Source organism: Salvelinus fontinalis, chromosome 16 (genome assembly GCF_029448725.1).
Source record: "Salvelinus fontinalis isolate EN_2023a chromosome 16, ASM2944872v1, whole genome shotgun sequence".
Lineage (NCBI taxonomy): Eukaryota > Metazoa > Chordata > Actinopteri > Salmoniformes > Salmonidae > Salvelinus > Salvelinus fontinalis.
Genome location: NC_074680.1, coordinates 6,378,094 through 6,394,656, shown reverse-complemented (window position 1 = coordinate 6,394,656; position 16,563 = coordinate 6,378,094). Strand labels below are relative to the sequence as shown.

Below are 16,563 nucleotides of genomic sequence, written 5' to 3'. Positions count from 1 at the left end.
TGTCTCCAGCCCCATCACTGTCGTCTACCAAAACAATGGTGGCACTGGTTGTGCTTCTGCTTTGTTGTTTGAACTTCAGATTGCCCGTTTATCTATAGCCGCGTGCTTCAGTTGAAACAGACCCACGCAAAGCGATCAGGCTGGTTTACAAGGCTAATGTATCACGGCCTCAATCTAACAAACACTAAAATGTCCTGTGTGTTCTCTAACCCCCCCCCCGCCGCGTTCTGTCTCCCTTAGCGTAGTTCACAACTGTCAATATAATGACATGTGTTTGCCAAGAGGCGCTGTCTACGATAACTCATAACTAGGCCACTTCCCCTGTTGAGATCCATCTATACCCTCAGAGTGTTTAACTCCCTGAGTAGATGTGCTGGAGAGGTACACTATATATACCAAAGTATGTGGACACCCCTTCAAATTAGTGGATTCAGCTCTTTCAGCCACACCTGTTGCTGACAGGTGTATAGAATTGAGCACACAGCCATGCAATCTCCATAGACAAGCATTGGAAGTAGAATGGCCTTACTGAAGCCCTGTGACTTTCAACGTGGCACCGTCATCTGTAAGTGCTGTTATTGTGAAGTGGAAGTGTCTAGGAGCAACAACGGCTCAGCCGTGAAGTCTGTCCAAATTGTCTCTGGACGAAACGTCAGCACAAGAACTGTTAGTCGGGAGCTTCATAAAATGGGTTTCCATGGCCGAGCAGCTACACACAAGCCTAAGATCACCATGAGCAATGCCAAGCTTTGGCTACAGTGGTGTAAAGCTCGCCATCATTGGACTCTGGAGCAGTGGAAACACGTTCTCTGGAGTGATGTATCACGCTCTACCATCTGGCAGTCTGTCGGATGAATCTGGGTTTGGCGGATGCCAGGAGAATGCTACTTGCCCGAATGGATAGTGCCAACTGTAAAGTTTGGTAGAGGAAGATTAATGGTCTGGGGCTGTTTTTCAGGATCCGACTAGGCCCCTTAGTTCCAGTGAAGCGAAATCTTAACTATACAGCGTACAATGATGTTCAAGACAATTCTGTGCTTCCAGTTTTGTGGCAACAGTTTGGGGAAGGCCCTTTCCTGTTTCAGCATGACAATGCCCACATGCACAAAGCGAGGTCCATACAGAAATGGTTTGTGTAGATTGGTGTGAAAGAACTTGACTGTCCTTCGGGATGAATTGAAACGCCGACTGCGAGCCAGGCCTAATCGCCCAACATCAGTGCCCGACATCACTAGTGCTCTTGTGGCTGAATGGAAGCAAGTCCCTGCAGCAATGTTCCAACATCTAGTGGAAAGCCTTCCCAGAAGAGTGGAGGCTGTTATGGCAGCAAAGGGGGGACCAACTCCATATTAATTCCCATGATTTTGGAATAAGATGTTCGACAAGCAGGTGTCCACATACTTTTGGTCATGTAGTGTAAGTCAACAGTATGGCGTGTTTTAGCTGTAGTGGAAGGGGGCAACACCCCCACTACAGCTGTGTTTTGCTGTTCTCTACCAGTCATCAGGTAGAATGCTCTGGAATGCTCAGTGATTCATTTGTAAGGCACCGCAGTTGGATACTGTCCTAGCTGTCTTATCCATCCGCCTCCTGGATGGCAGCGGGGTGAACAGGCAGTGGCTCGGGTGGTTGTTGTCCTTGATGATCTTTTTGGCCTTCCTGTGACATCGGGTGGTGTAGGTGTCCTGGAGGACAGGTAGTTTGCGCCCCGGTGATGCATTGTGCAGACCTCACTACCCTCTGGAGAGCCTTACGTTTGTGGGCGGAGCAGTTGCCTACCAGGTAGTGATATAGCCCGACAGGATGCTTTCGATTGTGCATCTGTAAAAGTTTGAGTGTTTTTGGTGACAAGCCAAATTTATTCAGTCTCCTGAGGTTGAAGAGGCGCTGTTGCGCCTTCTTCACCACGCTGTCTGTGTGGGTGGACCATTTCAGTTTGTCCGTGATGTGTACGCCGAGGAACTTAAAACTTTCCACCTTCTCCACTACTGTCCCGTCGATGTAGATAGGGGGGGGGTGCTCCCTCTGCTGTTTCCTGAAGTCCACGATCATCACGTCACCTGTGGAACTGGAGGCCAAAAAACTCTAGACCACCTTTACTCCACACGCAGACGCATACAAGCTCTCCCTCGCCCTCCATTTGGAAAATCTGACCAGAATTCTATCCTCCTGATTTTACAAGAACAAACTCAAACCGGAAGTACCAGTAACGTGCTCAATACTGAAGTGGTCTGATGAAGCGGATGTTAAACTACAGGACTGTTTTGCTTGCACAGACTGACTTTGAGGAGTTTTCCACATCAGTCACCGCCTTAATTAATAGGTGCATTGATGACGACGTCCCCACAGGAACCGTATGTACATATCCCAACCAGAAGCCATGGATTACAGGCAACATCTGCACTGAGCTAAAAGCTAGAGCTGCTGCTTTCAAGGAGCGGAACACTAATCTGGACGCTTATCCACTACACCCTCCAACGAACCATCAAACAGGCAGAGCTTCAATACAGGACTAAGCCTACGCCGGCTCTGACACTCGTCGGATGTGGCAGGGCGTGCAAACTATCACAGATTACAAAGGGAAATCCAGCTCCGAGCTGCCCAGTGAAGCTAGCCTACCAGACGAGCTAAATGCCTTCTATGCTCGCTTCGAGGCAAGTAACACTGAACCATGCATGAGAGCACCAGCTTCTCTGGACGACTGTGTGATCACGCTGTACGTAGCCGATGTGAGGTTAACATTCACAAGGCCGCAGGGCCAGATAGATTACCAGGAAGCGTACTCAAAGCATTCACTGACCAGCTGGCAAGTGTCTTCACTGACATTTTCCCTGACCCAGTCTGTAATACCGACCATGTTTCAAAGAAACCACCATAGGTTACCTTGGCGTTCTTGGGCGCAGGGACTATCTAAATGTCTATCGCCCCGTAGCACTCGCATATGTAGCCGTCAATTGCTTTGAAAGGCTGGTCATGGCTCACATCAACACCATCATACCACCCTGCATACCACTGCTGGCTTGATTCTGAAGCTAAGCAGGGTTGGTCCTGGTCAGTCCCTGGATGGGAGACCAGATGCTGCTGGAAGTGGTGTTGGAGGGCCAGTAGGAGGCACTCTTTCCTCTGGTCTAAAAAAAAAAAAAATATCCCAATGCCCCAGGGCAGTGATTGGGGACACTGCCCTGTGTAGGGTGCCGTCTTTCGGATGGGACGTTAAACGGGTGTCCTGACTCTCTGAGGTCATTAAAGATCCCATGGCACTTATCGTAAGAGTAGGGGTGTTAACCCCGGTGTCCTGGCTAAATTCCCAATCTGGCCCTCAAACCATCATGGTCACCTAATAATCCCCAGTATTCAATTGGCTCATTCATCCCCCTCCTCTCCCCTGTAACTATTCCCCAGGTCGTTGCTGCAAATGAGAACGTGTTCTCAGTCAACTTACCTGGTAAAATAACGGTAAAATAAATAAAATAAAAATCATCCCAGACACCCTGGACTTCTATACCAGGCGGTGTCAGAGGAAGGCCCTAAATTGTTCAGACTCTATATACCCAAGCCATAAATTGTTCTCTCTGCTACCGCACGGCAAGTGGTACCGGAGTGCCAAGTCTGGCTCATGTACAGCTTCTACCCCCAAGCCATAAGACTGCTGAACAGTTAATGATTACTATAATGGCTACCTGGGATATGTGTTGATCCTCTTTATTTTGCACTGACTCTCTTGCACTGTTTCTACGCACACTCACAGGACTTTACCCACACACTCACATATACTACGCTGACACCCCAATATACACACACACACACACACACACACACACACACACACACACACACACACACACACACACACACACACACACACACACACACACTCTTCACAAATCTGTCGTTCTCCCCCTGAACAAGGCAGTTAACCCTCTGTTCCTAGGCCTTCATTGAAAATAAGAATTTGTTCTTAACTGATTTGCCCAGTTAAATAAAGGTCAAATAAAGGTCAAATGAAAACATGCGGTGCTGCTACTCTGTATATCATCTATCCTGGTTGCCTAGTCACTTTGACCCCTAACTAGAGTACATGTACATAATTACCTCAATTACCTCGTACCCCTGCACATTGACTTGACCGGTACTCCTTGTATATATCCTCGTTATTGTTACTGTTTCCTTTTTTTGTCAAATGTTTTATTGTAATTGTTTTACTTTTTAACTCTACATTGTTGGGAAAGGGCTCATAAGTAAGCATTTCACGATAACGTCTACACCTGTTGTATTCGGCGCATGTGACAAATAAAATGTGATTCGATTTTTTTAAAATCTTAAATCGTACCCTTGCTGAAATGCCGGCATAACTTTATACCCCACCTTTCTCTTACACCTCGGTTTCCGGCGTCGAGTTCTGTTTCGCTCCCGCTAGTCCACTTTGGGCCCACTGTGTCTGGATCACTTGCAGGTCAGATACAGTGCCTTCAGAAAGTATTCACACCCCATGACTTTACTGCCTGAATTTAAAATGGATTAAATAAACTCAGCAAAAAAAGAAACGTCCTCTCACTGTCAACTGCGTTTATTTTGAGCAAACTTAACATGTGTAAATATTTGTATGAACATAAGATTCAACAACTGAGACAAACTGAACAAGTTCCACAGATGTTACTAATAGAAATGGAATAATGTGTCCCTGAACAAAGGGGGGGTCAAAACCAAAAGTAACAGTCAGTATCTGGTGTGGCCACCAGCTGCAGTAAGTATTGCAGCGCATCTCCTCCTCATGGACTGCATCAGATTTGCCAGTTCTTGCTGTGAGAAGTTACTCCACTCTTACACCAAGGCACCTGCAAGTTCCCAGACATTTCTGGGGGAATGGCCCTAGCCCTCCCCCTCCGATCCAACAGGTCCCAGACGTGCTCAATGGGATTGAGATCCGGGCTCTTCGCTGGCCATGGCAGAACACTGACATTCCTGTCTTGCAGGAAATCACGCACAGAACGAGCAGTATGGCTGGTGGCATTGTCATGCTGGAGGGTCATGTCAGGATGAGCCTGCAGGAAGGGTACCACATGAGGGAGGAGGATTTCTTCCCTGTAACGCACAGCGTTGAGATTGCCTGCAATGACAACAAGCTCAGTCCGATGATGCTGTGACACTCCGCCCCAGTCCATGACGGACCCTCCACCTCCAAATCGATCCTGCTCCAGAGTACAGGCCTCGGTGTAACGCTCATTCCTTTGACAATAAACGTGAATCCAACCATCACCCCTGGTGAGACAAAACCGCGACTCGTCAGTGAAGAGCACTTTTTGACAGTTCTGTCTGTTCCAGCGACGGTGGGTTTGTGCCCATAGGTACAAACCCGCCGAGTTACAGTTTTGACTTAAATCTGAAAGTGTATGGCAAGACCTGAAAATGGTTGTCGAGCAATGATCCTCAACCAATTTGACAGAGCTTGAAGAATTTTGAAAATAATGGGACATTTTGCACAATCCAGGTGTGCAAAGCTCTTAGACTTAACCAGAAACACTCACAGCTGTAACCGCTGCCAAAGGTGCTTTTACAAAGTATCAAGTCAGTGGTGTGAATACTATTCCTGGGTTTTAATTTTCAATACATTTGCTAAAATTTGTTTGTAGATGAGTGATTTAATCCATTTTGAATTCATGCTGTCACAACAATGTGGAATAAGTCAAGGGGTATTAATGTTTTCTGAAGGCACTGTACACAACATTAAAACATCAGGCTTGTTTAAGCATTAAACCTAATGCTACTTCTCACATCCGCTGAATGAAGACGTAGCCTACTGAATACTGAAAACATGTTTTCACTTTGATTTAAATTCAGGCTGTAACACAACATGTGGAATAAGTCTAGGGGTATGATTACTTTCCAAATGACTTGTTTATTTAACCAGTCAACTTTGTGTGTTGTACCAGGTTAGTATTACATCTGTAACTTGCGTTATGATACAATAGCTTGTGCAACATCTGAAGAAATTTGCCAGACTTCAATCAAACTTTTTTTTTTTTTTTATAATAAAAAGGTTTTGTAGTTAGATTCATTGTTGTGTTTGTTTTATCTGACAGGGTGAAAGCAGATATGAGTTGGAGCTGCTGCCCCACCTCCACAATGCAGATGTCATAGGCCTCACGGAGGAAGCACAGCAGGAAAAGTCCATCAAAGGAAAGAAGCAGAAAGAGGGAAAAACGACAAAATCCAGAACCAAAATGGCCAACCTGAGCCACAAGCAGAAGACTTCCTGCCTTTCCTCAGCTGACCTAGACCGTGTCGAACTCAAAAAGGAAGTGCAGAGGGAAAGCATTTCTAAAGCAGAGACAACCTTAGTCTCTCCATGGACCCTGATAAAGGACAGAGTCCCTTCAGAATGCCACAAGGAGGTGACTCATGACCTCAGAGACCACCCAGGCCTCTGGCCACTCTCCTCCACCGGTGACCAGCAAATCATGGACATGGATTCTGACTGTATCATACTCAACAACGAGAGTGAAAGTTCAGAGGTTAATTCTCTAAGGGATTTTGAGAGCGAATCATTGAACTGCATTGCTGCTGTAGAACAGATTGACCTCAATCAGTTGACCTCAATTGCAGACCGTCAACCCAAGTCAGATGAAGATTCTGAACTGGAGGCTTTGTTTTACTTGCCCAAATGGGACGCTGCCGTCCCCAAGTTGCAGCCCCTGAGACAGAGGTTAGAGAGCTTGAGGGTCATTCTAGTCAACGTGACAGAGCTTCTGTCTAGGTCTCCTCCAGCTTTGCACTTTGACCTGGACAGCCCTCAGTACAACCCTGGGCCCTCCCCCTTCACCACCAAGGACTGTTCACATACACTTCCGGTTGAACCTCTGGATGAACTGCTGGATGTGGGTCAGACATTCCACGTGAATTTCTCCCTGGAAGTGGATGAGGACTTTGCCGATCCTGCTTCTCAATCTCCCAATGTTGATTTAGACGTTGGTTCTCTAGACTGTGAAAGCCATTGTGAACCACCTCATCAGCAGCACTCTCCTTCTTCACCGATTACTGTGCCAGCAGACTGCATGGGTAGGGAAAGTGCCGTTGGCAGCCCTAGCTGGGATGAGGTCTTCGAGGATGACATTAATGACATAAAGGACGATGATATGGATGATAAAGCGGACTTCAAGCCACCATGTCATCCCACTCAGCCTAAAGCCCAGCACGCTAAAACCAACCTGGACGAGAGCATGGACCTGTTTGGAGATGACGAGACCTTCCTCCAGATGACCATCCCGAACATCCCTACGCCAGAGAACGTCAGTATCCGAATACCTAGCCCCCTGAAGGCTCCGGAGAGGTTAATAGGGTCAAGTAAAAGTGTGACAGAAACAAAGATGGTGTATCAGGTCAAACCTAGCCGTAGCCATATTTCTCCTGTAGCGCAGCAGGAGCCTGCTCAGGACCTTGACAACTTTGACTATTCTCAGGATTTCTTCTCTGTCAACTTTGACTTGGGCTGGGAGGAGGATGAAGGGGACACAGAGGCTGCTCCTAGTCCGTTCCCCTCAAAACCTTCAACCCCTGGGTCCAAAAAACAGGAAGCACCCCTTTCCTCCTCAGTGAATGGGCCACAAATCTCTGGCTCATCCACTCCCCTCTTTAGTTTCCATAGGAAGAACGTGTCCACACCCCTGGCAGCCTGTCCCGGAGGGAAGAAGGCAGACACCTCTGCTCTGGCTTCGCCTCAGACCTCTCCTCTGACCTCCAAGAGCGGAGCTCTGTTCTCACCAATCCCCACATTAGGGCCGAGGCGAGCTCTGCTGCCTGGTCCTTCCACCACCCCATCCACTTCGTTCTCATTATTAAAGAGGAAACTCCAGGGGACCTTACAGAATGCCCGGACTCCCAAAGCTCAGGTTGGGGACCCAGGAAATGGTTCTATAGAGATGGGACACAGTTTGTCTCACAAATCCATCTTGGACCCACCTCATCCAGGTTAGTTCACTCCAACTATTACAGGTGCTTGATTTCAATGTGTCCCCTAGTTTCCCATTCACAAACAACTAAGCCACCTTGTTGATATGTATACCTGGTCGAGACATTAGCAGGTGTGTAGGTCAGATTGTCAGAACAGCTCATCAAGGTAGCACATTCTGAGCGATAGGTCAGATTGGTACTGCTTTGCATTGACTGTTTGTGCCTGTGAGTGGGTAAGCACTTCAGGCATCTGCATTATGATTTGTTGTCCCCTGCCGCAGGCCTGTGCACCAGTGACAGTGAGGAGGAGGTTATCACCCGTAAGCGGGTTCATCATCATGTCAAGGCGAACCCCTTGTCTTCTCCAGTGGTAAGTCCCAATTTGCTACTTTTTCACTGTGTGTCAAGGACTATATAGTAAGCCTTCAGTAATGCATCTTCATTCTGTCAAACAGCCACCAAATGTAGGTCTGGTGAACACTTGCACTAGGTCTCTAATTCTAGTCATGTCGTGGTGTTAATGTTTATTTTTCTAACTTACGTACACTGAACAAAAATATACACGCAACATGTAAAGTGTTGGTCTCAGAAGTTTTCTATACACACAAAAAGCGTATTTATCTCAAATGTTGTTCCCAAATGTGTTTACATCTCTGTTAGTGAGCATTTCTCCTGTGCCAAGATAATCCATACACCTGACAGGTGTGGCATATTAAGAAGCAGGTTAAACAGCATGATCATTACACAGGTGCACCTTGTGCTGGGGACAATAAACGGCCACTCTAAAATGTGCAGTTTTGTCACACAACACAATGCCACAGATGTCTCAAGTTTTGAGGGAGCGTGCAATTGGCATGCTTACTGTTTTAGAGAATTTGGCAGAACGGTCAACCGGCCTCACCAACCGTAGACCACGTGTAACCACACCAGCCCAGGACCTCCACATCCGGCTTCTTCACATGCGGGATCGTCTGAGACCAGCCACCCGGACAGCTCTCAGGGAAGCTCATCTGCTCGCTCGCCATCCTCATCAGGGTCTTGACCTGATTGCAATTCAGCGTCGTAACCGACTTCAGTGGGCTGATGTCAACGTTGTGAATAGAGTGCCCCATGGTGGTGGTGGGGTTATGGTATGGGCAGGCATAAGCAACTGACAACGAACACAAATGCATTTTATCGATGGTAATTTGAATGCACAGTGATACCGTGAGGAGATCCTTAGGCCCATTGTTTTGCCAGTCATCCACCGCCATCACCTCATGTTTCAGCATGATAATGCAAGGCCCCGTGTCACAAGGATCTGTACACATTTCCTGGAAGCTGAAAATATCCTAGTTCTTCCATTGCCTGCATACTCACCTGACATGTCACCCATTGAACATGTTTGGGATGCTCTGGATCGACGTGTACAACATAGAGGTCGACCGATTAATCGGAATGACCGATTAATTAGGGCCATATTCAAAACAATCGGTAATCGGCATTTTTGATTGTGGCCGATTACATTGCACTCCACGGGGAGTCTGCGTGGCAGGCTGACTACCTGTTACGCGAGTGCAGCAAGAAGCCAAGGTAAGTTGCTGGCTAGCAAGTTAACTTATCTTATAAAAAAACAATCAATCTTAATATAAGCACTAGTTAACTACACATGGTTGATGATATTACTAGTTTATCTAGCTTGTCCTGCGTTGCATATAATCGATGCTTGTTCATTTCTTATCGAATCACAGCCTACTTCGCCAAACGGGTGACGATTTAACAAGCGCATTCGCGAAAAAAGCCCTGTCGTTGCACCAATGTACCTAACCATAAACATCAATGCCTTTCTTAAAATCAATACACAAGTATATATTTTTAAACCGGCATATTTAGTTAATATTGCCTGCTAACATGAATTTCTTTTAACTAGGGAAATTGTGTTACTCCTCTTGCGTTCCGTGCAAGCAGAGTCGGGGTATATGCAGCAGTTTGGGCCGCCTGGCTCGTTGCGAACTGTGTGAAGACCATTTCTTCCTAACAAAGAACGTCATTAATTTGCCAGAATTTTACATAATTATGACATAACATTGAAGGTTGTGCAATGTAACAGCAATAGTTAGACTTAGGGATGCCACCCGTTAGATAAAATACATAACGGTTCCGTATTTCACTGAAAGAATAAACGTTTTGTTTTCGAAATTATAGTTTCTGGATTTGACCATATTAATGACCTATGGCTTGTATTTTTGTGTGTTATTATGTTATAATTAAGTCTATGATTTGATAGAGCAGTCTGACTGAGCGGTGGTAGGCAGCAGCAGGCTCGTAAGCATTCATTCAAACAGCACTTTCCTGCATTTGCCAGCAGCTCTTCGCTGTGCTTCAAGCATTGCGCTGTTTATGACTTCAAGCCTATCAACTCCCGAGATTAGGCTGGTGTAGACTATGTGAAGTGGCTAGCTAGTTAGCGCTAATAACGTTTCAATCGGTGACATCCCTCGCTCTGAGACCTTGAAGTAGTTGTTCCTGCGGCTTTTGTGGAGCGATGGGTAATGATGCTTCGAGTGTGGCTGTTGTCGATGTGTCCCTGGTTCGAGCCCAGGTAGGGGCGAGGAGAGGGACAGAAGCTATACTGTTACACTGGCAATACTATAGTGCCTATAAGAACATCCAATAGTGAAAGGTATATGAAATACAAATGGTATAGAGAGAAATAGTCATAATTCCTATAATAACTACAACCTAAAACTTCTTACCTGGGAATATTGAAGACTCATGTTAAAAGGAACCACCAGCTTTCATATGTTCTCATGTTCTGAGCAAGGAACTTAAACGTTAGCTTTTTGACATGGCACATATTGCACTTTTACTTTCTTCTCCAACACTTTGTTTTTGCATTATTTAAACTAAATTCAACATTTCATTATTTATTTGAGGCTAAATGGATTTTATTGATGTATTATATTAAGTTAAAATAAGTAAATAAATAAACAAAATCGGCCGATTTAATCGGTGCCGGCTGTTTTTGGTCCTCCAATAATCGGTATCGGCGTTGAAAAATCATAGTCGGGGGACCTCTAGTACAATAGTGTGTTCCAGTTCCCGCCAATATCCAGCAACTTCGGACAGCCATTGAAGAGGAGTGGGAAAACATTCCACAGGCCACAATCAACAGTCTGATCAACTCTATGCAAAGGAAATGTGTCACGCTGCATGAGGCAAATGGTCACACCAGATACTGACTGGTTTTCTGATTCACACCCCTACCTTTTCTCATAAGGTATCTGACCAACCGATGCACATCTGTATTTCCATTCATGTGAAATCCATAGATTAGGGCCTAATTTATTTATTTCAATTGACTGATTTCCTGATATGAACTGTACCTCAGTAAAATCATTGAAATTGTTGCAAGTTGCGTTTTTCTATTTTTGTTCAGTAGTAGTGCATTGAGTTGCACTACCATCAATTGTACAATCATCCATTTCTATTATGTAACCTACCATATCTAATTTCTGTCCTCTTTTCCACATTTTATTTGCCATGGCTGTAGAGCATATGTGCCCTATTTAAGAAGTGCTCAATATATAGTAATGATACCATACTTTGTCGGAATATTGAGCGGTTGGATGTATCTCACTTCTCTATATAAGCCTTTAAGCATAGTCTGTCTCATAGCTGCCTGTTGTCGGCATGGCAACAGGCTCGCAGACTGCTTTTGCGAAGATCTATTTTGTTAAAAAAGTTCTATTCAGACTGGCCTCTTTTAGGAAAGCATCTGTTTTCTCTGAGACAACTCAGGTTTGGACAATACAAGACTATTCACCACACAGTTGCATACATGGTCTTGCCAGAGATAAAGAAAGCATAAGTGGGTCAGAATAGTCACGTGGGCTTCCAACTAAAGATTTACACTTTGCATCTTAGGTGGAATATCAATGATGCAAATGCAAAAGTGTCTGGGGGGAAAAAAAGTTATTTGTTTGAGAGATGATTCCTTGTGGTACCCAAGTAAAAAAATGTATTCACATTATTCTGATGATTGATGATTCTCTTTATCCATTGTTTGTTATATTTCCTCTCCCAGTCAATGCTTCTCAGTGATGTGGATTCTCCTATACAAGTGACCAGGAAGTCAAAGCATGCAGTGGCATGCATTGTAAGATAATCACTATAACCACTATCACTAAAGTATCATTATCAAACGTGTCAGTTCTAGCAGCTTGTGTGTACGATTCTCTTCCTCTCAATTATCTTTTACTTAATTCAGTACAAGCTAGCATCAAATAAATACTTGTGGATTACAATGAATGTTGACATTTTTTTTCTTCTTCTTGCCGTCATAATAAAGTTAATATGGCTTTGACCATGTCTTCCAAACCTCTTTTCCAGTCAGATGAGAGCGAGGGGGAGGGGGAGGCGATGTCTGACGATGACTTCCAGCATGTTCGACAGCCAAGAGCGCCCCCCCACGTGGCTGCGAAACCATCAGCATCGCATGGGAAAGCTAAGGTCAGTCAGGTGTCAAATACATCTCACATGAGAAGTGGTTGTCAGTAGCCCAGGGTCATTTCAAGTGTCTTGTCGTTCAGCTACCTTCTCTGTTGGTCGACGTATTTCTGTGTCTTTTGGAGGGTTTGGTATAAAGCAGAAGACATTTTAGTTTTTTCATATGTACGTTGGACAGTAAAGTAATCTACTCCTTCGAATCAACATTTCCTTCCCAGCAGGCCGTGCAGCACCACCACCGAGGAGCCCGTCACTTTCTGGACGAGGAGGCGGCGCTGTCCGAGGGGGCGGAGGTGTCATCTGACGAAGAGGACGGTGAAGAGCAGAACCGCTCACTGGAGGGCTTCGTTGTGAGCAACACCCAGTGCTCCCAGGGAATCAACGGTGAGGGGTCAAATTTAATAATAAGAACAACAACATGGGTTTTAGTACAACACTTTTCATGGACCCAAAGTCTCTTGTTATGTTATACAGTTGTTATACAGGTAGTCACCTATTATACAGTTCATTCACTGGGCATGAAATGGAATAAAGCGTTTCTAAAATGGGGAGATGCCTAAGAATCGCTCACTTTCATTTTCTGTTGCACTATGTATTGACATGATTTGGTGTGCCCTAACATGACCCAGCACTCAAGCATTTTGTCAAAGGGGACTACTGCTGGCTCGAGCAGCTTGGGCATTACTTGACTGACACACACACACACTCTCATTGTATCTCCCTGTGTGACAGATTCTGAGATGCAGGGGGTTTACCTGAAGTCAGTGAGAAGTCCTGCTGTGGCTGGCAAGTTCAAAATGATCTACAAGCAAAACCACAACATGGACATCTTCTCTCAGGTAGGATTATCAGGATTTCTTTGGTGTCGACTAATCTTAGGGCCGGTTTCCCAGACAGAGGTTAGTCCTTGTCTGAGATGCACTTTCAATAGTGAATCTCCGTTGAATGTGATTTTTAGTCTAGGATTTGGCTGTGTTTGGGGAAACTGTCCCTTAGAGTTTTATTCTATGATTTTTATCAACTGTACCCTTTTCACTCACTAAACAAAACAGTAACTAAACCCTAAACCTCAACTAAATCTTATAATAAATCATGTGGAAATCGAGCATGTTGAGATGACTAAACTGCTTGGAGTAACACTAGATTGTAAACTGTCATGGTCAAAACATATTGATGCAGTAGTAGCTTAGATGGGGAGAAGTCTGTCTATAGTAAAGCGATGCTATGCCTTCTTAACAGCACTATCAACAAGGCAGGTCCTACAGGCCCTTGTTTTGTCGCACCTTGACTACTGTTTAGTCGTGTGGTCAGGTGCCACAAAAAAGGACTTTTTTGAAAATTGCAAATGGCTCAGAACAGGGCAGCACAGCTTGCCCTTGGATGTACACAGAGAGCTAATATTAATAATATGCATGTCAATCTCTCCTGGCTGAAAGTGGTGAAAGTGGTTGATTTGAAAAACAGATTAAAAACCACCTTATGGAACAGCGTGAAGCAACACAAACGTTGGCACAGACACATCCATACACACATACGATAACATACGCACTATACATACACATGGATTTAGTACTGTAGATATGTGGTAGTGGTGGAGTAGGGGCCTGAGGGCACACAGTGTGTTGTGAAATCTGTGAATGTAATGTTTTAAAATTGTATAAACTGCCTTAATTTTGCTGGACCCCAGGAAATGTAGCTGCTGCCAATGGGGATCCATAATAAATACAAATACACTCAAGTTGACTTTTTTTCTGATGAATGCTTTATGCTGAAATCTATAGGTGTTTATGAAGGATAAATAAAGGCTTTTTTACTTTAAAACCCACTGGACCTTGGATTTTTCAAGCCACTTAAACCCTTTTTTGTTGGATTAGATAAAACATTTTTTAAATCTGACTTAATAATTTCTTAAAGTTTTTAAAGAAACAATGAATAGAAGTAAAGAAACGAAGTTAGCCGATTCAATCACTTTATAACGTTTTGCTTAAGCTTCTCTCCAAACCGTCCATAGGTGCCTGAGCTGGACGAGACATACGCGGAGGACAGCTTTGTGGTGAGTGGCAGTGGTGAGGAAGAGCTCGGCGAGGAGGTCCCATTGGAGCTTATCTACGAGGACTCCTTCGTGGAGGGGAGGAGGCAGTACCCCACCAGACGCAAGGCGCTGATCCGAAACATCAGGGCTCAGGCTGGGAGCGGGCTTGCCACTCTGGACAAGCGGGCTGCTGACCCTCAACCTAATCCTGCTGGGGGAAAAAAGCGCTCCCGCATAGTGCACTTGGAGGACTCCAGCTCGGAAGAAGAAGTGGAGAAAAGTAGAAATAGTGTGAAAGCTGGAGGTGTTTCTGCCATCTGCAGGCTAACTGAGTTACAGCAACAGCATGACTGGGTGTTTAAAGCTCCACAGCAGCAGGTGCCCCCTAGTGGAACCACCAGAGCCTCCACAGCGAGCTGTGTGGTGGGGCCTAGAGTCCTCAGTGGAGCCAGGTCCTCCTCTATGAACTCTGTGATGGAGCCTAGCGCCCCAAGTGGAACCAGCAGGACCTCCTCAGTGAGCTCCGTGAGGGGGCCTAGAGAGGAGCAGCAGGAAGAGAGGTGTTGCCAGAGGCTCCATCAGCAGGCCCTCCTGTCTGAGGAGCTGGACTTTGAGCAGTCAGAGTCTCTGTTGTTCTCAAGTAAACAGCCACAGGTAATGTGGTAATGTACTGATATGGGCCACATGATATAGGCCAAATAGGTTGTGTTTACACAGGCAGCCCAATTATGCTATTTTTTTCCACCTATTGGTCTTTTGACCAATCACATCCAATCTTTTACAGAGCTGACCTGATTGGTCAAAAGACCAATTAGTGAAATAAAATCTGATTGGGCTGCCTGTGTATACACAGCCATATAGGTCACACAGATATGTCAGATGCTGATCTATGTACCATGATGTTAGTAAACTGTAATAAATTCACTTAGCATCACGTGCCAAGGGATATTTAGTTACTGTAAATAACAGATGTTTGAATCAATACAGAGTACAAACAACAACTGTTCTATTTTTTTTCATCCGTCTAGGCCAAACTTATCCTACAATAGAAGAACGGAATAGAATCTTCCGGAATGTGGATTACAGAAGTAGTAATTCATTTGATTTCTCCCTAAATGTCTATGTTGTGTCTTTCCCCAGGCTACCTCCTCCACCTCCTCAGTACCCCACGCCCAGACCTCCTTCTGTCAGGCCGCCACTCTAAGCAAGCCCCCTGCCTCGTCATCGAACCCATCGGGCCTCGTCTCTGTACTGGTGGACAGCCGCTGTATCATAGCCTGCGCGGATGTGGTCTCCAGCCTGCGCCAGCGTTACGCTGTCACGGCCCACGTGTGCTCGCTGGACGGCTGCGACTTCGTGGTCAGTAACCGCATGGCGGTCGAGAGGCAGTGCCAGTCGGAACTGGCCGGGATGCCGAACCGCAAACGGCTTGTGGAGAAGGTGACCAGGTTGCAGGGCCTATTTGAGCGGATCTGTCTCATCGTAGAGAAGGACCGCACCAAACCAGGTGAGGGAGGGGACGCACTCACTTTTTAATGGACCAGTTGGCTGGGATACTTCCTGTGGGGGTCACTTCCTGATTTTCTACATTATGCTTGTCACATCACTTTTGTTTGATTGTGACAGAAGCCACTTGATTTAGCTCGCCCAGCTTGCTTTGTTTTCATTTGGATCCATTCCACAAGCAAATGTCACGTTCGAATGATGCACCAGCACCAAAATGCTCTTGTAGTAGGATAGTTAACGCTAAGGTCGGGACCTTGACAAACTTAAAGGGCAACTGCACTTCCTTATTTGGCCCCGTTTTAGGTTTGGTTCATTAAGAAATGGAAGCGGACTAATTCAAAAGTGAGTTGGTTCCAGGGTGTGGTTTGATGTGGGTGCCTCTTGTGTGTGTTCGCAGGTAGGAAGAGTTAGACAAATTATTTCGCCAATTAGCTTCAGCCGGCTGGTGTGCGACCATGGCAAAGCTGGTTTGACTTTGGATAGCCCATCTCTGGGAATACTTGGGGACTGTCAATAAATTACACAATGTAAATGGGACAATATTTCCATCTTGCACATATTTTAGTTGTCTCATTACATGCTTTCAATAT

General features: G+C 45.4%; 1 protein-coding gene across 4 annotated transcripts in view; it reads left to right on the top strand.

Annotated features, from left to right (window-relative positions):
- fancm (FA complementation group M) overlaps window positions 1-16,563 on the top strand; it is a 76,239-nt gene that overhangs the window by 44,914 nt on the left and 14,762 nt on the right. For 2 of the 4 annotated variants that reach the window (XM_055864232.1, XM_055864229.1), the window contains exons 14-21: window positions 6,081-7,965; window positions 8,229-8,317; window positions 12,014-12,085; window positions 12,319-12,438; window positions 12,654-12,819; window positions 13,168-13,274; window positions 14,447-15,121; window positions 15,608-15,974. In XM_055864232.1, the coding sequence (XP_055720207.1) occupies window positions 6,081-7,965; window positions 8,229-8,317; window positions 12,014-12,085; window positions 12,319-12,438; window positions 12,654-12,819; window positions 13,168-13,274; window positions 14,447-15,121; window positions 15,608-15,974 (3,481 nt within the window). The remainder of the gene's footprint in view (window positions 1-6,080; window positions 7,966-8,228; window positions 8,318-12,013; window positions 12,086-12,318; window positions 12,439-12,653; window positions 12,820-13,167; window positions 13,275-14,446; window positions 15,122-15,607; window positions 15,975-16,563) is intronic. The other 2 variants (XM_055864230.1, XM_055864233.1) reach the window with 2 other exon arrangements.